The sequence below is a fragment of the Salmo trutta genome, chromosome 25 (genome assembly GCF_901001165.1).
Source record: "Salmo trutta chromosome 25, fSalTru1.1, whole genome shotgun sequence".
NCBI classification, from domain to species: Eukaryota; Metazoa; Chordata; class Actinopteri; order Salmoniformes; family Salmonidae; genus Salmo; species Salmo trutta.
In genome coordinates this window covers 23109247-23136775 of record NC_042981.1, presented here as the reverse complement: position 1 = coordinate 23136775, position 27529 = coordinate 23109247, and the positions used below count along the sequence as shown (strand labels likewise).

Below are 27529 nucleotides of genomic sequence, written 5' to 3'. Positions count from 1 at the left end.
CGTATGTAGCCAAACATAGCTGCTGCTCATTCCGTTTGCTCGAAAATGGATAAATGCTTAAAAGAATGTAAGGCCGGCATCCATAGAGACACATACCAGCTCTACAGGTAGTACTGCTACTACCAGCAGTACTACACATGCACCTGTCAACAACACAAGTTGTTCTGCTTCCACGAGCACATCCAATGCTAGCATCAGTAATTCTACATGTGTTGTTAGCCCAGCTAGCATGGACACTGACAATTGTGAATCTGATGCAGCTGAAGAGCTACTGCCCCCTTACCTGGGAAAGCACTGAACAGACAGACAGGGACGTTGAACCATCGAAGAGGAGTAAATATGATGAGAACTACATTGATTTCAGGTTCACTTATATTGGGAGTAGTGCCAATTTGAAACATGCCAATTTGAAAAATAAACCACAGGAGTTTGAGCGAGAATTAAGACAACTTCTGAGTAGTAAGACATGTATAAAAGCAACAGATACCATTAATAAGAAGGGTCTAGAAGCGTCTTATATGGTGAGCTACCGAGTGGCTAGGACAGGCAAGCACCATACTATTGTGGAGGACTTGAATTCTTCCTGCTGCCGCAGATATGGCTGGGACAATGCTGAGGGAAAAGGCCCCCCAAAAAAACTACACAGACAATGCCTTCATCAAACAACAGTTTCAAGATGCATCAGTGACATGCCAGGAGATGTTTTGAAACAATTACTGCTTCGCATACAAGCCAGTGAATTCTAGGCGTTACAGCTGGATGAGTCAACAGACGTGGCGGGCCTGGCACAGCTCCTGGTATATGTCTGTTACGTTTATGGGGGGTCAATTAAGGAAGACTTCCTCTTCTGCAAACCACTGGAAACCAGGACAACAGGAGAAGATATTTTTTTAAGTACTGGACGGCTCTGTGACATCAACTGGACTTGGGGTCAAGAAGTGTTAGTATCTGTACTGATGGTGCAAAAGCCATGACCGGGAGACATAGTGGAGCGGTAATGCGCGTGCAAGCAGTTTCTCCTGACACCACTTGGGTACACTGCAGCATCCATCGAGAGGCACTTGCTGCCAAGGGAACACCTGACAGCTTGAAAGACGTCTTGGACACCAGTGAAAATGGTTAACTTCGTTAAATCAAGGCCCCTGAACTCTCGTGTATTTTCTGCATTACGCAAAGATATGGCAGCGACCATGTAACGCTTTTACAACATACAGAAGTGCACTGATTATTAAGGCGCAAAGTATCAACACTTTTTTTTTTATTGAGAGACAAGCTTAAAGTTCTTTACTGACCCTAATTTTCACTTGTCTGACCGCTTGCATGATGAGTTTCACACGACTGGCCTATCTGGGTGATGTTTTTCCCTCGCCTGAATGATTGGAGTCTAGGATTACAGGAACTCTACACAACTAAACTCAGCAAAAAAAAGAAACGGCAACTGCGTTTATTTTCAGAAAACTTAACATGCCTAAATATTTGTATGAACATAAGATTCAACAACTGAGACATAAACTGAACAAGTTCCACAGACACGTGAATAAATGGAATGTGTCCCTGAACAAAGGGGGGTCAAAATCAAAAGTATCAGTCAGTATCTGGTGTGGCCACCAGCTGCATTAAGTACTGCAGTGCATCTCCTCCTCATGGACTGCACCAGATTTGCCAGTTCTTGCTGTGAGATGTTACCCCCCTCTTCCACCAAGGCACCTGCAAGTTCCCAGACATTTCTGGGGGGGAGGAAAAAACGTGCTCAATGGGATTGAGATCTGGGCTCTTCGCTGGTCATGGCAGAACACTGACATTCCTGTCTTGCAGGAAATCACACAGACCGAGCAGTATGGCTGGTGGCATTGTCATGCTGGAGGTTCATGTCAGGATGAGCCTGCAGGAAGGGTACCACATGAGGGAGGAGGATGTCTTCCCTCTAACGCACAGCATTGAGATTGCCTGCAATGACAACAAGCTCAGTCCGATGATGCTGTGACACACCGCCCCAGACCATGACGGACCCTCCACCTCCATCCCGCTCCAGAGTACAGGCCTCGGTGTAACGCTCATTCCGTCGACAATAAAACGCAAATCCGACCATCACCCATGGTGAGACAAAACCACGACTCATCAGTGAAGAGCACTTTTTGCCAGTCCTGTCTGGTCCAGCAACGGTGGATTTGTGCCCAGAGGCGACATTGTTACTGGTGATGTAAGGCATGTTCTCACCAGACAACAGGCCTAGAAGCCCTCAGTCCTGCCCCTCCCAGCCCATTGCGGACAGTCTAAGCACTGATGGAGGGATTGTGCGTTCCTGGTGTAACTCGGGCAGTTATTGTTGCCATCCTGTACCTGTCCCGCAGGTGTGATGTTCGTATGTACCGATCCTGTGCAGGTGTTGTTACATGTGGTCTGCCACTGCGAGGACGATCAGCTGTCCGTCCTGTCTCCCTGTAGCGCTGTCTTAGGCGTCTCACAGCACAGACATTGCAATTCATTGCCCTGGCCACATCTACAGTCCTCATGCCTCCTTGCAGCATGCCTAAGGCACGTTCACGCAGATGAGCAGGGTACCTGGGCATCTTTCTTTTGGTGTTTTTCAGAGTTAGTGTCCTAAGTTTTCATAACTGTGACCTTAATTGTCTACCGTCTGTCAGCTGTTAGTGTCTTAACGACCATTCCACATGTGCATGTTCATTAATTGTTTATGGTTCATTGAACAAGCACAGGAAACAGTGTTTAAACCCTTTACAATGAAGATCTGTGAAGTTACAAATTATCTTTGAAAGACAAGGTCATGAAATAGGGACGTTTATTTTTTGGTTTTGTTGAGTTTATATTCGATGTGCGGGACAAAATTGATGCTAAGTTGGAGCTCCTCTGTCTGCATTAACAAGGACAACACACAGGTCTTTCCATCATTGTATGATTTTTTGTGCGCAAATGAACTCAAGCTTACGGACAATGTCAAATGTGATATAGCGAAGCACCTGAGTGAGCAAGGTTCATTTGAAACCTCTTCGTCGGGGATGTTAATTATAACCAATTCTCGTTAGTTAAAGCAATAGATCTGACAGGGACCCTCCCCATCTCCCAAACCCTCCTGTCCGATCCCATCTCCTGGCATGTGGAACAGAAAACAACAGCCTCTGGACTTTAGAAGGCTTGAGTAGAAAGCAAATGTTTGATCAAATTCCAGATGTTTAAAAATAGTTGGGAGAAGCAGAGCCGGAGCCTAGGCGGAGTGAGGGGTATGTCAGGCAGAGCACATAACTCTGGCGTACTGGAACAGCCAGAGCCATAGTCTCATAAATAGCAAGGCCCCATGTCATACTGTGACCCATGGAGGGAAACAGACGAGCACCACGTCTGTGTTTTGTCTAACTGCTGATGGATGTCATGCCTGATATGTTTGTTATTTAACAGATGTGTTGGACGTCAGAGAAACTAAACAGCAGATACATTGGTCGACTTCTTCATCAAGTATATTATATACACTGAACTAAACTATAAAAATGCAACAATTACAAAAGATATTATTGAGTTACAGTTCATGTAAGGAAATCAGTCAATTGAAATAAATTCATTTGGGCCCTAATCTATGGATTTCACATGACTGGAAACACAGATACGCATCTGTTGGTCACAGATACCTTCAAAAAAAGGTAGGGGCGTGGATCAGAAAACCAGTCAGTGTCTGGTATGAACACCATTTGCCTCATGCAGCGCAACACCCTCCTTCGCATAGAGTTGATCAGGCTGTTGACTGTGGCATGTTGTCCCACTCCTCTTCATTGGCTGCGCGAAGTTTCTTGATATTGGCAGGAACTGGAACACACTGTCGGCTACGTCATCCAAAGCATTCTAAACTTGCTCAATGGGTGACATGTCTAGTGAGTATGCAGGCCATGGAAGAACTGGGACATTTTCAGCTTCCAGGAATTGTGTACAAATCCTTGCGATATGGAGACGCACATTATCATGCAGAAACATGGTGATGGAGGATGAATGGCATGACAATGAACTCAGGATCTCGTCACGGTATCTCTGTGCATTCAAATTGCCATCGATAAAATGCAATTGTGTTCGTTGACCGTAGCTTATGCTTGCCCATACCATAACCCCACCGCCACCATGGGGCACTCTGTTCACAACGTTGACGTCAGCAAACCGTTCGCCCACATGACGGTATACTGCCATACAGATCGCTGTCTGCCATCTGCCCGGTACAGTCGAAACCAGGATTCATCCGTTTAGAGCACACTTCTCCAGCATGCCAGTGGCCATCGAAGGTGTGCATTTGTTCACTGAAATTGGTTACAACGACGAACTGCAGTCAGATCAAGACCCTGGTGAGGACGACGAGCACTCAATGAGCTTCCCTGAGACGGTTTCTGACCATTTGTGCAGAAATTATTCAGTTGTGCAAACCCACAGTTTCGTCAGCTGTCTGGTCTCAGACAATCCCGCAGGTGCAGTGTCGGTTCTAGACCATTTCAACTGGGGGGGCCAAGCTGGGGCCAGTTGTACTGTTAGAGGGGCCAGTTACATTAGACATTATTGTTGTCATATCGTTTTCTTCACTGCATTGCAGGCATTAGCAGGCAAAAGACCATGTTCATAATCATTAGTGTTCCGCGTTGCCGCTGTCTAATAACAGATGTAAAAAAAAGAACGATAGCAAAAATTAGTTATGTAAAAATTATTTCATACTCCACATTTAGAGGGGGCCACAAGGGGGTCCAAAATCGTTGTCACAGGGGCACTGCCCCCCCCCCCCCCAGAACCGCCCCTGCGCAGGTGAAGAAGCTGGATGTGGAGGTCCTGGGCTGGTGTGGTTAGACGTGGTCTCTGGCTGTGAGGCCGGTTAAACATCCTGCCAAATTATCCAAAATGAAGCTTATGGTAGAGAAAGGAACATTCCATTTTCTGGCAACAGCTCTGGTGGACATTCCTGCAGTTGGCAGGCCAATTGCACGGCCCTCCAAAACTTGAGACATCTGTGGCATTGTGTTGTGTGACAAAACGGCACAATTTAGAGTGGCCTTCTATTGTCCCCAGCACAAGGTGCACCTGTGTACTGATGCTGTTTAATCAGCTTCTTGATATGTCACACCTGTCAGGTGGATGGTTTATCTTGGCAAAGGAGAAATGCTCACTAATAGGGATGTAAACAAATTAGTGCACACAATGGGAGAAGCTTTTTGTGCATATGGAACATTTCTGGGATCTTTTATTTCAGCTCATGAAACATGGGACCAACACGTTACGTGTTGCGTTTATATTTTTGTTCAGTATATTTTTCCATAGGTGATTTGGCTCACTACTTTAGAAAGGAGTGTGTACGTGTGCCTGTGAGTGTGTGCGTGCACAGCGTTTGTGTGTCAATATGGGAGGCTTTCTTTTCCCAGGAAGTGGTCATGAAGTTGTGATGCTTAAGGCAGATTAATAAAAATGGTACACGAGTAGGCGGAACGCTTCGCCAAAGTCCTTCCTCCTCCCATCCCTGACATGTCTTCATGCCTAAAAATAAAGTCTGACTCTTTCTCCCCCCCCCCAAGATTCAGTGGTTTTATTCGCAATATGTTTTCCCTTCTTCTCCCTCAGATGCCACAAACCGTGCTCATGCCCCCTAAGGGCTACACCAAACAAGGCAAAAAATAAATCTAAGACTAACTATCTTCAGTCGTAAGGCTTAGCCCCTTGACCAACTATTACAGCATACACTGCACTACATTTGCATGGCCAGCAGTGCAAACTAGCTAACAACATTCTCACAATGTTAGAACTGCATTCTGCACAGGAGCTGGGACTTCCACAGCTAAGGGGAATGGAGGAGGAGGAATAGGGGAGGAGAATGAGAGGCTGTCTCAAGAAAGGAGGTGTGCATGCTTGTTTTGCTAAACTTGGCCCTGGCCACCATCACACCACCATATATGGAGTGTTTCTCCCCACTGGTACAAAGCAGCCAATGCAGCTAGCGAGCGGTCACACTTAGAGACAAATTGAACAGAAATTCAGCCTCTGAGGAGTCAGAGCAGAGCAGCAGTTCCATGTAACACTGGATTTCCCCCACGACTGGAGGCAGGAGGAGCGAGAGGATGAGGGGGACAGGACAGAGAGAGGGAGAACGAGAGAAAGGAGAGTCAAAAGATAAATGAATGTGGAAACAAATGCAATTGTTTTTTATTTTACACTACTTATAGGCAAGTACAGAAGTTTAACTTCATTTTAGCAATCTGCTGGGGTAAAAGCCTCTAACTTCTGTGCTTTGCAACCGCTTCACTGTGTTTGTCTGCCCTGGATAACACTCTACCATTCATCTTGGACAAAGTACAAACTTGAACAGATCAATTCAAACAATGTCTCCTATCCACAGAAACATCCTAATTATCAAATCAGTCAAGTCCTCTTGTTAGCACTGGAGTGACTCCATACGAAACCAGGACAAAACAAATACCATGATTGTGGGGATTTTCACTAAATTGAATCCATAGTTAGAATGGTCCTTTGGAGAAAGGACCATTCTGACATAATGTACACTCCGTGTACAAAACATGAACACCTGCTCTTTCCATGACATAGATTGACCAGGTGACTCCTAGTGAAATGATCCCCTGTTGATGCCACTTGTTAAATCCACTTCAAATCAGTGTAGATGCAGGGAAGGGGACAGGTTAAAGAAGGATTTTTAATCCTCGAGTAAAAGTAAATACATTTATGAATATTGGAAAAACACAATTTTGGACATGGCAAAATGTTTAATAAATGGTTGAACATAATACGCTCTATGGGCATATGAAAGGTCCAGAGTGGGATCTCAGCTACTTTAGGACTTATGATCCAATTTGTAAGCATTACCAACAGAGTGAATGTGAAAATGGATTCAAAATGGTCACCCCCTGCTGGTAATTTTCAGGATGTGGAATGACACAAGTAAAAGGCTGGCTGTGATTGGTAACGTCGCCTACCATTAGGGACATCTAACGTTCAGGCTGCTGCACAGACATGTGGCTCATCTAGAGCCTTCAGTTAAATTGTGTTTGAGAGCATTTTAAAACTCTCTAAAATGGTTAAATGAGTGAGAAGTTGGTGTAATTGTTGCATTAGCTTGTGAGTGGGCAACGTATAATATTATCCTAAATTGACATTACTTATTTTTCCATATTAAAATTATTGGCCGTGGCTGCAAATACTGAGTTGTTGCTCGTGGTCAAACCCCTCCCGCCCCTCTGGAAACCTCGTTCTCAAAGCTAAGGATCCGGATCGCGTTCTGCACATGTTATTTTACACACACACACACACACACACACACACGTTCCCTTTAGGTTTCTCACTTTACTCACCCTCTTCTGCACCATGATGATGCAGCCTCTGTCTGCCTCATATTTCTTTAACAGCTCAAATAAAAAACCCTGTGGCGATCTCAACAAACAATCCAACAAATATTTATTGAAGGCTATAAAACCTTCTGTCTGTTGTAATGGATATTGCATTTGAACAAGCAGGACGTAGTCCCTTCACATTGCATTGGAGCAAAAACAATCAGTGTTGTGTGCGATGTAGGCTAATCTTTATAGTTGCTGCCATACAGCACACGCCATTATTCCTAACGCCGTTCGTCAAGTACTGCTTTAGACTGCCTACTATTTGTGATGATAATCTTCATAGTTATGCTGCCATATCGTAGTGAGAGTTGCTGGAAAAAAAAGAACTTGCCAATGTTTGCAATCATAATTCATCGCTATTTTGACTGTGTGTGTGTCTTGCTTTGTTTGATATGCTTGCTTAAATATACACAAATGCTCAGAAATCTCCGTATCAACAGCCAGGTCGGGTTCCAGAAAATATGGAACCGCAGCTACTCCGTAAATAATTGTATATCGCGCTAATTTCCCTAATGTGGACAATTTGTGTTACTACCTTACACAAGCTTGTATTTTCACCACATAAATTAGGTGGAATTACACATCCTTTTCACCTTAAAATAAAAGTTTGTAGTCATCAAGATGATACTAAATCGATTGCTTTAAAACATAAATAGATTTGGTTTGGCATCGTTGATTTTATCATATGTGCCTGTCCATAGCATTTTCAATCTCAAATGGAAAGGACAAAATCGGGGCGGTGTCTTCAGAAAAGTCACTGGCCACAAACAAATGCACAGATTTGCCAGTCAAGCTATCACTCAAATTAAAGCCAACGAGTCACTATGTAGAACTATATCTGTGAGGTGATTATTCATTGAAATGATCCAGTCAAAGTGTTGCGTTACCTTTATTCTATTGGCCATCTACCATAAACATTGTGGCACTACAGGTTCTCATCTATCGATAGGTACAGTATATTCAAGTTCGTTATGGTTTGTCTTTTAGAAGAGCGCAAACTGTACATGTGTCCGCGGTTATTGTCCCAGTTCCATTGATTTCTATAGAATATCGATGCGAGTGATTCATTTGTGCACGCTATTGAAAACAGTAGAACAAGCTAATCAATTCCAGTTTAGAGTGGCCGCTTGGTAAATGTTGGTGTGTGTGCAGTTTGAGGTAGCTACTAATTTAGGAAAATATAAGTAATCTAAAACACACGTGTGACACATGTATGTGTAGCAGAGGAGGCTGGAGGTAGGAGGATGGGCTCATGGTAATGGCTGGAATGGAGTCAAACGTGTAGTTTCCTTAATGCTTGATACCATTCCATTAATTCCATTTCAGCAATAACAATGACCTATCCTACTATAGCTCCTCCCACCAGCCTCCTCTGATGTGTAGGGAGTATTTTTTGGTCTTCAAAATATTACAACCAATTTCAGCATATTGATTATGAATTTGAACATTTAAAACTGGCGTTTTGAGACTGGGCTATAAATCAAAAACAGGAATCAGCAACAGTATAATTTTTAAGAAAAACTTGTTTTAGGAATATAAATGATACTTCTAACATTAAGTAAAATTAAATCACATAACTACTGAATAAGCCAAATAACATGCTATGATTTATTGAAATCGTGAAAATGTGTTTGTCGATGCCAATTTCTCTATATGAAATGGGCCATAACTTTAAAACTAGCAGAGATGTGACTCTGGACCTTTGATATACCCGTAGAGTATATTATGTTTATTCTTTTTTAGTTAACCTTAAATTTAACTAAGCAAGTCAGTTAAGAACAAATTCTTATTTACAATGACGGCCTAGGAACAGTGGGTTAACTACCTTGTTCAGGGGCAGAGCAACAGATTTTTACCTTGTCAGCTCGGGGATTCGATCTAGCAACCTTTCGGTTACTGGACCAACTACCTGCCGCCCAAAATGTGTTAAACAATATAGACAAATTTGCAAATTCATTTTATATAAAAAAATAGACGTTTATATTTTTCAACAATTATAAATTAAATGGGGAAAAAAGTTTAAAATCGAAATACTACTCATATTACAGAGCAAGCAGTAACACGGAACCCAAACTGGCTGCGCGCGTGCGCCATCGTGCATAAATTTAATTTTGTCCCCCCACACGAAGCGCGATCACGACACGCAGGTTAAAATATTATATTAACTTGGGGACAGGTCGAAAAGCATTAAACATTTATGGCAATTCAGCTAGTTAGCTTGCACTTGCTAGCTAATTTGTCCTATTTAGCTAGCTGTTGCTAGCTAATTTGTCCTATTTAGCTAGCTGTTGCTAGCTAATTTGTCCTGGGATATAAACATTGAGTTGTTATTTTACCTGAAATGCACAAGGTCCTCTACTCCGCCAATTAATCCACACATAAAACGGTCAATTGAATCGTTTCTAGTCATCCCTCTTCCTTCCAGGCTTTTTCTTCTCTTGACTTTATATTGCGATTGGCAACTTTCATAAATTAGGTGCATTACCGCCACCGACCTCGTTCGTCTTTCAGTCACCCATGTGGGTATAACCAATGAGGAGATGGCACATGGGTACCTGCTTCTATAAACCAATGGGGAGATGGGAGAGGCAGGACTTGCAGAGTGAGCTGCGTCAGAAATAGAACTGACTTCTATTTTAGCCCTTGGCAACGCAGACGCTCGTTGGCGCGCGCGAGCAGTGTGGGTGCAATAATTGAATAACAGATTTCTACATTTATTTTTGTGTGGTCAGCCTATAAAGCTTCACATGACACCAACTGTTGTTTTGTAGCACCTACAGATGGAGGCCTGAGTAAGGCCAAAATGTAATAAATATGCCAACTTTGGTCAATTATTTCTCAATTCTGCTTTTAGATACAAATGTCAAATACATGTCAACAATCTTTCCTCCTAAGCACCAATCTATTGATTACATTGTGACAATCCCCCAAATCATGGTCTTTTTATGTCCTGATTTCATATGGAATCCCTCACTACCAATAACATGGTGCAACATCAGAAGGGAGAATGGCAGTCTGCTACTAAACACACACACACCAATTTATTCTCAATACCCAAACAAAGCTCATTGAAGATAATACTTCCTACAGATGGCACCGCCTATCCCAGCCAATGCCAAGCTCACACCATAAAGAGTACAGACCCAGAAATCAACACCGCCATTCTCACGGGTGTGTGTTTCCATTCAAATTAACCCACAGAGATAATCAAAACAAGCAGGCAACTAATACTAAACACAGAGGTAGTGGCACTAGCAGTGTTGGTGAATACATAGAAACAGTATATGGACATTCTGGGGCATCAGCATGATTTGACAAGAACTAGATGAAACCTCCAACGGACATTTGAAGTGCCAATCAGACTCACAGCACCAGAGAGAAGCTTGATAGACTAGAGCAGGGCTCTCCATGCCTGTTCCTAGAGAGCTACCTTCCTGTATAGTCACTCCAACCAGATTTGTATCCTGATTCAGCTCATCAATCAGCTAATTATTAAATTCAGGTGCGTTAGATTAGGGTTGGCATGAAAGCCTACAGGACCATAGCTCTCCAGGAACAGGGTTGAGAGCGCTGGACTAGAGTAATCAATACACCAGCGGTGTCAAACTCATACCACGGTGGGCAGAGTGTCTGCAAGTTTTTTTATTTTCCTTTCAGTTAAGAGCTAGACAACCAGGTGAGGGGAGTTCCTTACTAACTAGTGACCTTAAATTAATCAAGTACAAGGGAGGAGCTAACACCCGCAGACACTCAGCACTCCGTGGAATGAGTTTGACATGTGCAATACACTTTTACACATTTCATTATGATGTTGAGGGTTCAACTTGATGTCAATCATTTTTTTATTCTCTCGCTAGACTCCGCAAGCGACACAGAGACAGAACACTAATCATTTATATAATTCCATAATTTGAATGTTGTCACTCACAGTGGAAGTTGAAGCTAGGTGCCGAGTCCGGCTATCACATTTGAGACTTGAGCATAAAAAATAACCATAGTCCATGTCTATTGCGGATGCGATCATGTCCCAAAGGTTAAGTAACAGTTATGTAGGTGCATGTGGGCAATTCCATGCAAACATAGTGATGCTGAGACTACGATTTTTCATTTTAAAATGTATGTCAAACCAAAATCAGTGATTCTAAGTTAAACAAAAACCATACAACTCTATGCACAAGGCCTACTTAACACTTTCCACTGAACATTTTACAAAAACACATTTACTTGAACAGTGCAGATGCAAAGTTTGTGCTGTTTGTGCCGTCATTGTTACCAAACTAACTGCACTTCAAGTAAGTGTTTTAAAATGTTCAGTGGAAATTATTAAAAAGTAGACATTGTGCATAGAGTTGTATATATGTTTTTTTAAACTTTGCAATAATTTTTGGGGGTTTGATATACATTTTAAAAGGAAAAAGTAAAAGTCTCAGCATCACTCGGTTACAGTGGAATTGCCCATATCTCCTGCAACACACAAATGAAACAAACATTGAGAAGAATGAAACACCACAGTCAGATCTAAGTCACTGGTGTTGATCTAACTTTGAAAATCAAATATTCCGTTTGAACCAGTGAGCGAGAGAGAGAGAGAGAGAAGGGAAGCAGTTAAGAGAAAAGTGAAAGGGGAAAGAGCAGCAATTCAGAGGGACTTTCAGCCCCATATATAGCTCCAACTATTTACTCAATGAGGTAATTTCCTCGAGGACAGCAAAAAGGCTGCTCATGCAACTGAATCAAGTAGTTAGGCCTACCTAGAGAAATGCCATCTCTTTAATGCTGCTATCCCAGAGGGGCTGTTTTGGAGTCAGTATAACTTCTGCCTGACGCTGGAGACTGTAAAAAAGTTACCCAGTCAGCAATGGTGCTCTGCCAACTAAATGGGATCAGTGGGGCTGGGGCCTGGGGGAAAATACTGCCATCATTGATGTTTTGCTTCAAGCTTCTATGATACAGTATGTCTAATGTGCCTAAGCTGAGCACTACTGAAATTAAAAAGTGTGCTCTGGGATGTTATTAACAGTATACCGTGCATTCGGAAAGTATTCAGACCCCTTCACTTTTTCCACATTGTTACGTTACAGCCTTATTCTAAAATGGATTCAATTGTGTGTTCAGACCCTTTGCTCAGAGCTTTGTTGAAGCATCTTTGGCATTGATTACAGCCTTTAGTCGTCTTGGGTATGACGCTACAACCTTGGCACACATGTATTTGGGGGGTTTCTCCCATTCTTCTCTGCAGATCCTCTCAAGCTCTGTCAGGTTGGATGGGGAGCGTCGCTGCACAGCTATTTTCAGGTCTCTCCAGAGATGTTTGATCGGGTTCAAGTCCGTGCTTTGGCTGGGCCACTCAAGAACAGTGAGACTTGTCCCCGAAGCCACTACTGTTTTGTCTTCGCTGTGTGCCTAGGGTTGTTGTCCTGTTGGAAGCTAAACCTTTTCCCCAGTCTGAGGTCCTGAGCGCTCTGGAGTAGGTTTTCATCAAGGATCTCTCTGTACTTTGCCTCGTTCATCTTTTCCTCGATCCTGATTAGTCTCCCAGTCCCTGCCACTGAAAAACATCCCCACAGCATGATGCTGCCACCACCATGCTTCACCGTAGGGATGGTGCCAGGTTTCCTCATGACGTGACGCTTGGCATTCAGGCCAAAGAGATCAGTCTTGGTTTCATCAGACCAGAGAATCTTGTTTATCATGGTCAGAGAGTCCTTTAGGTGTCTTTTGGCAAACTCCAAGTGGGCTGTCATGTGCCTTTTACTGAGGAGTGGCTTCAGTCTGGCCACTCTACCATAAAGGCCTGATTGGTAGAGTGCTGCAGAGATGGTTGTCCTTCTAGAAGGTTCTCCCATCTCCACAGAGGAACTCTAGAGCTTTGTCAGAGTGACCATCGGGTTCTTGGTCACCTCCCTGTCCAAGGCCCTTCTCCCCCGATTGCTCAGTTTGGCCGGGCGACCAGCTCTAGGAAGTCTTGGTGGTTCCAAACTTCTTCCATTTAAGAATGGAGGCCACTGTGTTCTTGGAGACCTTCAATGCTGCAGAAATGTTTTAGTACCATTCCCCAGATCTGTGCCTCGACACAATCCTGTCTGAGCTCTACGGACAATTCCTTCAACCTCATGGCTTGGTTTTTGCTCTGACATGCACTGTCAACTGTGGGACCTTATATAGACAGGTGTGCCTTTCCAAAGCATGTCCAATCAATTGAATTTACCACAAGTGGACTCCAATCAAGTTGTACAAATATCTCAAGGACGATTAATGGAAAGAGGATGCACCTGAGCTTAATTTTGAGTCTCATAGCAAAACGGTCTGAATACTTAAGCAAATAAAGAATTTTTGTTTTTTACTTTTAATACATTTGCTAAAACTAATCCATTGCTGTAACAAAAATGTGGAAAAGGGGAAGGAGTCTGAATACTCTTCCGAATGCACTGTATTGGCCTATTAGAGAGAATCAACAAACTCATACACGCCACCCTCGTGTACGTGTGACGCTGGGCCAATTGTGTGCCGCCCTATGGGACTCCCAATCACGGCCGGTTGTGATACAGCCTGGAATCGAACCAGGGTCTGTAGTGACGCCTCTTGCACTGAGATAGTGCCTTAGACCACTGCACCACTCGGGAGCCCAAGTGGCCTGGGGAGGCCAGCATTGGAAATAAGATTTTTTTCTTAAATAAAAAGTACCCATCAATCCAAGCCACCAGCGTATGTCAAACACAAGTGCAAATATTTATCCTCTCCTTAAAATGAATTAAAAAAAAACCTAGGCCCACCTTAGGCTTTCCTGAAAGTACCCTATAATATAATGAAAGTATGAAGGGGACAGCTTTGCCATAGTATGAAGATGAAATTGACAATCATTAAAATAGAAACAAAAAAATACAACATGTCCATAACCTATTTATCAGCGACGCTGATCATCGAGGGGTAGAGTTTGGTTAAGATTTTTCATTAGAATGGATGTAAAACACATTTTTAAAAGTAACACTCTTCTTTGACAGTGTGAGGTGAACTAAACAAGGACTGAGAAGCCCAGATGGGCACTTTCCTACATTTGACATTTGCGAGAAGCAGGCCAGGTACTTCAATGCATGTGTGCTCTATCAACATTAACAGGACAGAGAAACCACACAATTACTCTTGAATAGAGGTCGACCGATTAATCAGGGACGATTTCAAGTTTTCATAACGGAAATCGGTATTTTTGGACTCCGATTTGGCCGTTTATTTATTATTTATTTTTTTAGACCTTTATTTAACTAGGCAAGTCAGTTAAGAACACATTCTTATTTTCAATGACGGCCTAGGAACAGTGGGTTAACTGCCTTGTTCAGGGGCAGAACGGCAGATTTTTACCTTGTCAGCTCGGGGATTCAATCTTGCAACCTTACGGTTAACTAGTCCAACGCTCTAACCACCTGCTTTACATTGCACTCCACGAGGAGCCTGGCTGTTATGCGAATGCGGTAAGAAGCCAAGGTAAGTTGCTAGCTAGCATTAAACTTATCTTATAAAAAACAATCAATCATAAATCACTAGTTAACTACACATGGTTGATGATATTACTAGTTTATCTAGCCTGTCCTGCGTTGCATATAATCGCTTAGGTACACGTTGCTCCAGCCATAAACATCAAGGCCTTTCTTAAAATCAATACACAAGTATCTATTTTTAAACCTGCATATTTAGTTAATATTGCCCGCTAACATGAATTTATTTTAACTAGGGAAAATGTGTCACTTCTCTTGCAACAGGCGGCAATTTGGGCCGCCTGGCTCGTTGCGAACTGTGAAGACTATTTCTTCCTAACAAAGACAGCAGACTTCGCCAAACAGGGGATGATTTAACAAAAGCGCATTTGCGAAAAAAAGCACAATCGTTGCACGACTGTACCTAACCATAAATGCCTTTCTTAAAATCAATACACAGAAGTATATATTTTTAAACCTGCATATTTAGCTAAAAGAAATCCAGGTTAGCAGGCAATATTAACCAGGTGAAATTGTGTAATTTTGCGTTTATTGCACACAGAGTGAGGGTATATGCAACAGTTTGGGCCGCCTGGCTCGTTGCGAACTAATTTGCCAGAATTTTACGCAGTCTGACTGAGCGGTGGTAGGCAGCAGCAGGTTCGTAAGCATTCATTCAAACAGCACTTTGGTGCGTTTTGCCAGCAGCTCTTCGCTGTGCTTCAAGTATTGCGCTGTTTATGACTTCAAGCCTATCAACTCCCAAGATTAGGCTGGTGTAACCGATGTGAAATGGCTAGCTAGTTAGCGGGGTGCGCGCTAATAGCGTTTCAAACATCACTCGCTCTGAGACTTGGAGTAGTTGTTCCCCTTGCTCTACATGGGGAAGTTACACGGTTGTTCAGCCCTATCCCTGACCCAGTCTGTAATATCTATATGTTTAAAGCAGACCACAGAGTCCCTGTGCCCAAGAACACCACAGCAACCTGTCTAAATGACAATCGCCCCGTAGCACTCACATCTGTAGCGATGAAATGCTTTTAAAGGCTGGTCATGGCTCACAGCCACACCATCATCCCAGACACCCTGGACCCACTCCAATTTGCATGCTGCCCCAACAGATCCACAGACAATGGCGCCGGAGGTGATGGCTGCCGTTTTACGGGCTCCTAACCAACGGTGCTATTTTGTGTTTTTTCGCATTGTGTGAAACGCATTTTGTACATAATGTTGCTGCTATCGTCACTTATGACAGAAAAGAGCCTATGGGTATCAGAACAGCGATTACTCACCTCGAATTGAATGAAGATTTTTTCTTTAATGAGTGAGTTTGACGCAAAGGATATACTGTTTCCCCGAGACAAGGACCAAATCCCAGCCATTCGCGTGAAGAAAAGACGGATGTACAGGGGGCGGATATCGAGGTGGCTTGTGCGAATTTGTCGGCGAGTGTGTAACCCGCCTCAACCATCTGTTCTATTGGTCAACACACAATCACTGGAGAATAAACTGGATAAGCTCCGTTTGCAACTATCCCAGCAACGGGACATTAAAAACTGTAATATCTTATGGTTCACCGAGTCGTGGCTGAAAGACAACACAGATAATATACAGTTGGCTGGGTTTTCCGTGCATTGGCAGGACAGAACAGCTATGTCTTGCAAGACGAGGGGTGGTGGTGTGTGTATTTGTCAATAACAGCTGGAGTGTGATGTCTAATTTTAAGGAAGTCTCGAGGTATTGCTCGCCTGAGGTAAGGTACCTCATGATAAGCTGTAGACCATACTATCTATATTTTTCGGAACCATCTATTTACCACTAAGACCGCACTCAACGAGCTGTACAAGGTCATAATCAAACAAGAACATGTTCATCCGGAAGCAGCGCTCCTAGTGGCTGGGGACTTTAATGCAGAAAACTTCAATCTGTTTTACCTCTTTTCTACCAGCATGTCACGTGCAACCAGAGGAAGTAAAACTCTAGAAAACGTTTTCTCCACACAGAGACACATACAAAGCTCTCCCTCGCCCTGCATTTGGCAAATCTGACCATAATTCTATCCTCCTGATTCCTGCTTACAAGGAAAAACTAAAGCAGGAAGTACCAGTGACTCACTCAATACAGAAGTCGTCAGATGATCCGGATGCTACGCTACAGGACTGTTTTGCTAGCAGACTAGAATATGTTCCAGGATTCATCTAATGGCATTGAGGAGTATACCACCTCAGTCACCGGCTTCATCAATAAGTGCATTGACCCCCCCCCCCCCCCCCCCCCCCCAGTGATCGTACGTACATATCACAACCAGAAGCCATGGATTACAGGCAACATCCGCACCGAGCTAAAGGCTAGAGCTATAACTTTCAAGGAGCGGGACACTAATCCGGATGCTTATAAGAAATCCTGCTATGCCCTTAGACGAACCATCAAACAGGCAAAGAGACAATACAGGACTAAGATTGAATCCGGCTCTGACGCTCGTCGGATGTGGCCGGGCTTGCAAACTATTACGGACTACAAAAGGAAACTCGGCTACGAGCTGCCCAGTGTCACGAACCTACCAGACGGGCTAAATACCTTTTATGCTCACTTCGAGGCAAGCGATACTGAAGCATGCATGAGAGCACCAGCTGTTTCGGACAACTGTGTGATCATGTTCTCCGTAGCCGATGTGAGCAAGATCTTTAACGAGGTCAACATTCACAAGGCTGCTTGGCCAGACGGATTACCAGGAAGTGTACTCAAAGCATGCGCGGACCAACTGGCAAGTGTCTTGACACTGACATTTTCAACCTCTCCCTGACCGAGACTTTAATACCCATGTTTCAAGCAGACCACCATAGTCCCTGTGCCCAAGAAAGTGAACGGAACCTGCCTAAATGACTACCACCCTGTAGCACTCACCTTGGCAGCATGAAGTGCTTTGACAGGCTGGTCATGGCTCATAACATCATCCCGGAATCCCCATGCCCAATCCAATTAGAATACCGCCCCAACAGATCCATAGATGACGCAATCTCAATCCACACTGCCCTTCCCCACCTGGACAAAAGGAACACCTATGTGAGAATGCTGTTCATTGACTACAGCTCAGTGTTCAACACCATAGTGCCCACAAAGCTCATTACTAAGCTAACGACCCTGGGTCTAAACACCTCCCTTTACAACTGGATCCTGGACTTCCTGACGGGCCGACCCCAGGTGGTGAGGGTAGGCCACAACACATCTGCAACGTTGACCCTCAAGACAGGGCCCCTCAGGGGTGTGTGCTTAGTCCCCTCCTGTGGTCACACATGACTCCAAAACCATCATTTAGTTTGCTGATTACACGACGGTGGTTGGCCTGATCGCCGACAACGATGAGACAGCCTAGAGGGAGGCGGTCAGAGACCTGTCAGTGTAGTGCCAGGACAACAACCTCTCCCTGGCACTACAAGGGGGTCTATCATGGTCCATGTACACCAACAGTCGTGAAGAGGGCACAACAATGGCTTTGGCATGGGCCCTCGTATCCTCAAAACGTTCAATAGAAGCACCATCAAGAACACTGACTGGCTGCATCACCACTTTGTATGGCAACTGCTTGGCATTCCACCGCAAGGTGCCTCAGAGGGTAGTGCGTAAGGCCCAGTAATTCACTGGGCCAAGCTCCCTGCCATCCAGGACCTTTATACCAGGCAGTGTCAGAGGAAGGCCCAAAATATTATCAAAGACTACAGCCACCCAAACCACAGACTTATCTCTGCTACAACATGGCAACCGGAACCAATGCAGCAAGTCTGGAACCTGAACAGCTTCTACACCCAAGCCAGCATACTTCTAAACAATACCTGCTAAATAGCTACCCGGACTACCTGCATTGACCGGACTCCTGCACTGACTATGCACACACAAAAGTATGTGGATACCCATTCAAATTAGTGGACTCTGCTATTTCAGCCACACTTGTTGTTGACAGGTCGATAAAATCAAGCACACAGCCATGCAATCTCTATAGACAAACATTGGCAGCGAATGGCCTTACTATTTAACAGCACATGGGGAGCTATCTCTTGATTTTGTTGTAACAGTTAAGAGTTTTTTTATGGCTGTGTGCAATGATCATGAAGTGTGCAACAAGTCGGCTACTTGCAGAGGATATCATATAGGTTCAAGTTGGGCCTAATAGAATATTTTATATTGGATTTAACATCTGGTCTCCCAGCAGCGCCATCACACTTCTGACACCAGAGTAGCGATTTGGGGTGGCTAGCTAGACTGGGAATTGAACCTGTGACCCTACAACTGTCCCTATCAAGCCAACACCTTGTTACAACAATACGTTTGAACCTCTTGATGGGTTGCCACATCATTTTCCACCACTATGCTAGAAAGGCTAATGCTTCCTGATGTTTCGCCCTGTGGTCAGCCAGTGGTAAACAGACTGCTGCAACCTGATTGGCTGAACGCACCATCAGGAAGTAGCATTCCTAGGCTTTAGCCACTCTAGCCTGGTAGTAGAAAATTGTGTTTCATAAAGAAAGTATGCATATTTTGCCTTTTTTTTCAGCCTTCTCATCATTAAATCTAGTTAAGAAGGAAATCGAAACCTTTGCAGCCTGAATGGAAAATGTTTTATGTACGAACCCGTCGCCGGGGACTCCAGTGTAGGAGGACGGCTCATAATAATGTCTGGAATGGAGCTAATGAAAAACCATGTGTTTGATGTATTTGATACCATTTTACTAATTCCGCTCCAGCCATTACCACAAACCTGTCCTCCCCAATTAAAGTGCCACCAACCTCCTGTGGTGGAGATCCATAAAGTCCATTAGTGGCTGCCCAGGTTAGCAGTAGACATACTGTATGACTTTCCTTCGATGTCGATGATGATATTGATATTGACAGTAATTATCAGCTATTGGTGGTGTTGTTTTGGTGCATTGTGTTTATGCCAATGCATGTAGCTGTGCAGGCCGATGTGAAACCCACATGGTTTGCTACATAAGGGGCATTACTGGGAAGGGGGACCCCTGCTGGTGGGCTATTAAAGTGGGTAGTAGTTCACTGTGGGATAAGAGCCATAGGGTGGCGCTATAGACCCACAGACGGCACCTACGGTAGACCTACATACACTAGATATACAAAAGTATGTGGACACCCCTTCAAATGACTGGATTCAGCTATTTAAGCCACACCCATTTCTGACAGGTGTATAAAATCAAGCACACAGCCATGCAATCTCCATTGACAAACATTGGCAGTAGAATGGTCTTACTGAAGGATACCACCTTCCCAACAAGTCAGTTCGTCACATTTCTGCCTTGCTAGAGCTGCCCCAATCAACTATAAGTGCTCTTATTGTGAAGTAGAAACGTCTAGGAGCAACAATGGCTCAGCCGCGAAGTTCCAAACTGCCTCTGGAAGCAATGTCAGCACAATAACTTTTTGTCGGGAGCTTCATAAAACAGGTTTCCCTGGCCAAAAAGCCGCACACAAGCCTAAGATCACCATGCGCAATGCCAAGCGTCGGCTGGAGTGGTGTAAAGCTCACAGCCATTGGCCTCTGGAGTAGTGGAAACGAGTTCTCTGGAGTGATGAATCACGCTTCACCATCTGGCAGTCCAACGGACAAATCTGGGTTTGGCGGATGCCAGGAGAACGCTACCTGCCCCAATGCGTGGTGCCAACTGTAAAGTTTGGTGAGGAGGAATAATGGTCTGGGGCTGTTTTTTACAGTTCAGGAAATCTTAGCACTACAGCATACAATGACATTCTAGACGATTCTGTGCTTCCAACTTTGTGGCAACAGTTTGGGGAAGGCCCTTTCCTGTTCCAGCATGACAATGCACCCTGTGCACAAAGTGAAGTCCATACAGAAATGGTTTGTTGAGATCGGTGTGAAAGAACTTGACTGGCCTGCACGGAGCCCTGACCTCACCCCCATCGAACACCTTTGGGATGAAAAGGGAACGTGAGCCAGGCCTAATCGCTCAACATCAATGTCCGACCTCACTAATGCTTGTGGCTGAATGGCTGCAGCAATGTTCCAAAATCTAGTTGAAAGCCTTCCTAGAAGAGTGGAGGCTGTTATAGCAGCAAAGGAGGGACCAACTCCATATTAATGTCCATGATTTTGGAATGAGATGTTCGACGTGCAGGTGTCCACATACTTCTGGTCATGTAGTGTACTTATTCCCCCCCACACAAACACACTTTCACAACATACGCTTTTGTTATTATCTATCGCGTTGTCTAGTCACTTTAACCCTACCGATTAGTACACTACATAGATACTTCAATTACCTCGTACCCCTGCACATAGACTTTGTACATCCTGTATATAGCCATGTTATTTTCTACTCCCTATACACTGAGTGCACAAAACATTAGGAACACCTTCCCAATATTGACGTGCACCCCCTTTTGCCATCAGAACAGTCTCAATTAGTCAGGGCATGGACTCTACAAGGTGTCAAAAGCATTCCACTGGGATGCTGGCCCATGTTGACACCAATGCTTTCCACAGTTGATTCAAGTTGGCTGGATGTCCTTTGGGTGGTGGACCATTCTTGATTCACATGGGAAATTGTTGAGCGTGAAAAGAACTGCAACGCTGCTGAGTTTGACATACAAACTGGTGCGCCAGGCATCTACTACCATACCCCGTTCAAAAGGCGCTGAAATCTTTTGTCTTGCCCATTCACCTTCTGAATGACACAATACATGTCTCAATTGTCAAGGCTTAAAAATCCTTTAAACCAGTCTCCTCCCTTTTATATACACTGATTGAAGTGGATATAACATCATTACGGGATGATGGACTGACCAGGTGAATGCTGTCATGGAAAGAGCAGGTGTTCCTAATGTTTTGTGCACTCAGTATATAGCGATGTAATTCTTACTCTTTATTTTTTGTTATTCAGTGTATTTATTTCTCATGTCACTACTTCAAATTGTTTTATTTGATCTTCTCTTTAACTCTGCATTGTTGAAAAATGACCCTTAAGCATTTCACGGTTAGTCTATGAAGCATGAGACAAATAAAAACATTATTTGAACACCAAATGATGGAATTTCTCATGGAAGAATGGTGCCATATACCTCCAATAGAATTCCAGACAATTGTCAAATATATGCCAAGATACATTGAAGCTGTTCTGGCCAAACACCCTATTAAGACACTTTATGTTGGCGTTTCCTTTACTTTGGCAATTACCTGTACATAGAGTGCAAAGCAAGAAGAGTACAGGATGAAAAACATTTACAGTAAAAGAGAACATAAAATGACCCAGGCATTGTTCTGCTGAGGCAATTAGAGTCTTATCCATGATAATTACAGTGCATTCAGACAGTATTCAGACCCCTTCCCCTTTTCCATATTTTGTTATGTTCAAGCCTTATTCTAAAATGGATTAATATATATCCCTCAATCTACACAATAATGACAAAGCAAAAACAGGTTTAGAATTTTTTTTAAATGTATTGAAAATAAAAACCAGAAATACCTTATTTACATAAGTATTCAGACCCTTTAATATGAGACTCGAGCTCAGGTGAATCCTGTTTCCAATTGAGATCTTTCTACAACTTGGAGTCCACCTGTGGTAAATTCAATTGATTGGACATGATTTGGAAAGGCACACACCTGTCTAGATAAGGTCCCGCAGTTGACAGTGCATGTTAGAGCAAAAACCAAGCCATGAGGAGGAAGGAATTGTCCATAGAGCTCAGAGACAGGATTGTGTCGAGGCACAGATCTGGGGAAGGGTGCCAAAAACATTATGCTGCATTGAAGGTCCCCAACACAGCGGCCTTCATCATTATTAAATGGAAGAAGTTTGGTGGTTCCAAGACTCTTCCCAGAGCTGGCCGCCCGGCCAAACTGAGCAATGGGGGGAGAAGGGCCTTTGTCAGGGAGGTGACCAAGAACCCGATGGTCACTCTGAAAGACCTGCAGAGTTCCTCTGTGGAGATGGGAGAACTTTCCAGAAGGACAACCATCTATGCAGCACTCTACCAATCAGGCCTTTATGGTAGAGTGGTCAGATGGAAGCCACTCCTCAGTAAAAAGCACTTGACAGCCCACTTGGAGTTTGCCAAAAGGCACCTAAAGGACTCCGACTATGAGAAACAAGATTCTCCGGTCTGATGAAACCAAGATTGGCCTGAATACCAAGCGTCACGTATGGAGGAACCCAGGCACAGCTCATCACCTGGGCAATACCATCCCCACGGTGAAGCGTGGTGGCAGCATCATGCTGTGGGGATGTTTTTCAGTGGCAGGGACTGCGAGCTTAGTCAGGATTGGGGGAAAGATGAACGGAGCAAAATATAGAGAGATCCTTGATGAAGTCCTGAGCGCTCTGGAGCAGGTTCTCAGACTAGGGTCAAGGTTCACCTTCCAACAGGACAACGACCCTAAGCACACAGCTCAGACAACACAGGAGTGGCCTCGGGACAAGTCTCTGAATGTCCTTGAGTGGACCAGCTAGAGCCGGGACTTGAACCCGATCGAACATCTCTGAGACCTGCAAATAGCTGTGCAGTGACACTTCCCATCCAACCTGACAGCGCTTGAGGATCTGCAGAGAATGGGAGAAACTCCCCAAATACAGGTGTGCCAAACTTGTAGCGTCATACCCAAGAAGACTCGCTGCCAAAGGTGCTTTAAAAGTACTCAGTAAAGGTTCTAAATACTTATGTAAATGTAATAGTTTTTTTTAATACATTTGCAAAAATTTCTAAACTTGTTTTTGCTTTTCATTATGGGGTATTGTGTGTAGATTGATGAGGAAAAAACGATTGAATCAATTTTAGAATAAGGCTAATGTAACAAAATGTCAAAAAAGTGAAGGGATCTGAATACTTTTAGAATGTTCTGACCAGCACCACACATTCAGACCCCGGCATACCCTCCATTTTTCTCTTTAAAAACTTTGCCTAATGGTAAATTATGAACACAGTCATCGACATCCATTGACACCTATAAAAGCTTCTATGTAAGAAGCTTTTATAGGTGTTAATGGATGTCGATGACTGTGTTCATAATTTACCATTAGGCAAAGTTTTTAAAGAGAAAAATGGAGGGTATGCCAGGGGTCTGAATGTGTGCTGCTGGTCAGAACATGTAGAAGCAGGTCTGAATATGTGCTGCTGGTCAGAGCATGTAGAAACAGTCTGACTGCATCAATGCAATGCCTGATGCGTGTCCTCTCTGCCTTCTTCATAGCAAGCGATAAGAGAGCGAGGCACTAAAAATGGCTTGGGAGGGGAGAGGGCTAGGGGATCCAGCCTGTTCAAACCCACGCACTCTTCCCACTCAACTTCAGTCTACAACAGTCATCTAGCTTTGATATCCATCTCCTACTCATTCCCAGGAAATAAACAGCTGAGGATTCAGTCACTGCATATAAACTAGATCCATTCTGCACTTTCAAACAGATTTTAACCGGCACTGAAGAAGTTTAATTCAGGTTCAGAAGATGCTATGTCAAGCAGTTATGGTAACTGCAGGAAAATCCACTGCTAGGCATTCAATTCAGTTTTGAAAAGTGTCTGAGGGATTCAGATGGAAATACATTTGTAAATGATGAGTGTTTAGGACGTAGGTGTGGCTATTTCAGTCTGGAACAACTATTATCACAATAAGTTTATGTGGAATGTTTTCAGGCCTATTAACAGATGACAGTCCTCCCGACATTCCACAGCAGTGCCTGTCTGGGTAAATGCTCCTCAATCGTTTACTTGTTATTATCCTCTTAAACAGTTGGCTGAGGTCTACAACCCAGTCCTCTCTTTGGCAGCTACTACAACGCATCCGTCTGTATAAGAGACAAGCGCGCATTTGGCATGCCGTTGGTAGTGGTACCCGTCTGGTGCATATCCCATATAGTGGGCCAATCCCTTGCCAAGTGGAAGATCGCTCAAGGATTTGACCGGAAGAAATGTTTCCGTAGAAGTAACCTACAACGACATACACATTTTCCACTAATCCCCATAATCTTCAAACACAGTTAAAGGCTACGGCTATGGTTAAAGTATGTTGTCTGCTGCATCAAATGCTCTCATGTCACTAGAAAACGAAGGGCGCAACTATTTATGACTGTCCTTATACCCTTACATAGGCTTATGTAGCCACTATTATCGTAACTTTACCGGGAGCAATTCATTATAGGCCTCTTCTGCATGTCATCTGAATAGCCGGGCAATTACTATTAGCATATAGGCTCGGCTACACATTGTCATAGGATACACATGGTGCGGTTATCGGTGCTAAAATGTAGGCTAACGATAATGTGCAAATACAGTTTGTTAATCTAAAAGATATAGTGCAATAGGTCTATAATTTCTAAAGTGAATGTTGTTGACCTGCATCAAAGGCTTTGTGGAAATTCGGTTACAATGTATTATCTGAACATCAAAATGTATACATATCTTGGTTAAAAGGCGTAAGAAGTCTACTTATTGCTATGTATTTTGTCGGTTGCTTCAAAATGCGAAAGGGGAAAACATGGGACCTATTAATAATTAATAAAATATTTAAGCAGACTTACCAGTAAACTTTCTAAATTTATCGCAGATCTTGGATCTTTGATCATGGCCTCCAGCTTTTTCAACCGGTTTTCCATCCTTCTCTCTGCACCATGCGACATCTTTGCGATTGATGAATGCCCGTTTCGTTTACATATAAGACGAGCCTTATGAGAAGTCTTAAGAGTTTACATGAGAAAAAATATGTTTGTTCTTGAGCAATCGCCGTGGGCCTAGCAGCCTCCGACTCACCGCCCTCTGAAGTCGCTTCGGAATTACAGTGTCCACAGTGAAGGGGAAAACATAGTCCACCGTGAAGGGAGAAGCGACGCTCCTCAAACTTGCCAATTAGTTAGGAGATGTTGTTAAACGCAAATTAAGGTAACAATTTATGGTAACATATTCAATATAAATGTTCTCTATGGTCCACACGGCGATTAAGTTAGCATTTTTACAAGATTCAGCAACAGGGCGTTTTCTTTGACCCCCCTCCCCTTCTCTTTTTGGGCGCTCCGAAATGCTTTGCTTCAATTTCAAAAATGTGTTTCTAAAACAGTCCGCAGTGTTTAAAATCCAACTTTAGAAACTCTCAAATTACATGGATTTTGTGACTGCCTCATAGTCGTAGGCAAATTTACAGGGTAAGAATGGCGTTCTCCAAAATAGCTTGCGTGATGATGAATCGTTAAACTTTCTATGACGAGTTCTTCTCCCATGCACTACATTTATCCCTGCATGCCCAAAAACAAAGGTTTGTCGGTGGCTGGATTCCTCGTACACTACATACTCCACTTCCAGAGCTAGATCTCTCTCCTCCCTCTTCTGATATCAACATGCAAACACAGCCGCCTCATTTACCCATAAGTCTCCTCTTGTCTATATAGCCTGCTGTTCAACGTGGGAAGCTGCATGACGAACCATAGGAAGGCCTATGTGATGAAAGCTCTCCTAAAGTTGTACTAATACGTTCTTCACACTGAGTAATGATTCATCTGATTGATACATTATTTCCACTATTTAACAGCACATAGGTATCTATCTCTTGATATTGTTGGGACTTGAACCTTCGCACCAACACCTTGTTACAACAATACGTTCGAACCTCTTGATAGGTTGCCACATCCTTTTCCACCACTATGCTAGAATGGGTAATGCCTAGGGAATGCTATACTTCCTGTGTTTCGCCCCGTGTTCAGCCAGGGGTAAACAACAGACTGCTGCAACCTGATAGGCTGAACGCAGGGCGCAACATCAGGAAGTAGCATTCCTAGGCTTTATCCACTTTAGCCTGGTAGTGGAAAATTGTGTGTTCATTAAGAAAGTATGCATATTTTCCCCGTTTTTTTTCAGCCTTCTCTCATTAAATCTAGTTAAAGAGGAAATCGAAGACTTTGCAGCCTGAATGGAGAATATGTTATGTACGAAACCGGTCGCCAGGGACACCAGTGTATTACCAGCTGTGCACATCAATCCCATACCATAGTGGAGATCACAGGAGGCTGCTGAGAGGAGGACGGCTCATAATAATATCTGGAAAGGAGTTAGTGGAATGGCATCAAACACCTGGAAACCATGTGTTTGATGTATTTGATACCATTCTACTAATTTCGCTCCAGCCATTACCACAAACCCGTCCTCCCCAATTAAGGTGCCACCAACCTCCTGTGGTGGAGATCCATAAAGTCAATTAGCAGCTGCCCAGGCTAGCAGTAGACATACTTTATGGCTGTCCTTCGATGTCGATGATGATATTGCTCCCAGTAATTATAAGTCATTTGTGGTGTTGTTTTGATGCATTGGTACCTAAAGTAGAACTACATACTGTACCTTCAGTAGAGTATCAGTATATCAGTATGTCACCAGTCTCTCCTTTGTTCATTATGCTGTATCGGCTGGTGCAGACTTTTTGCTAATTGCCACACCAAGTGTTCTGTGATGCGCAGTGAAGAATAAGACACAATGTGTCCAAATAATATTTGAGTGTTTTGCGCCATGGTAAGAGAAGGGGAAATAACGTGTGTGAGCGCGTGTCTGCAGTTTACATGAACGGATATTGACAAAGATGAAACAAGTTGGTGTGTGCCTCTATTTATTAGTCTCCATAAGCAATTCACTGAATAAAGCAAATACTGTTACAGCACAACATTATTATTTTCAAGCAATCTTGGCAAC

The 27529-nt window shown here is 43.6% G+C and overlaps 1 protein-coding gene across 3 annotated transcripts in view; it reads right to left on the bottom strand.

The window, feature by feature from the left end:
- The window catches only part of LOC115162175 (rho-associated protein kinase 2), a 52781-nt gene extending 26424 nt beyond the window's left edge, over positions 1–26357 (bottom strand). The window contains exon 1 of one of the 3 annotated variants that reach the window (XM_029713222.1): positions 25381–26357. In XM_029713222.1, the coding sequence (XP_029569082.1) occupies positions 25381–25479 (99 nt within the window). In that variant the 5' untranslated portion in view covers positions 25480–26357. The remainder of the gene's footprint in view (positions 1–25380) is intronic. The other 2 variants (XM_029713223.1, XM_029713224.1) reach the window with 2 other exon arrangements.
- Between the last annotated feature and the right edge of the window lie 1172 nt (positions 26358–27529).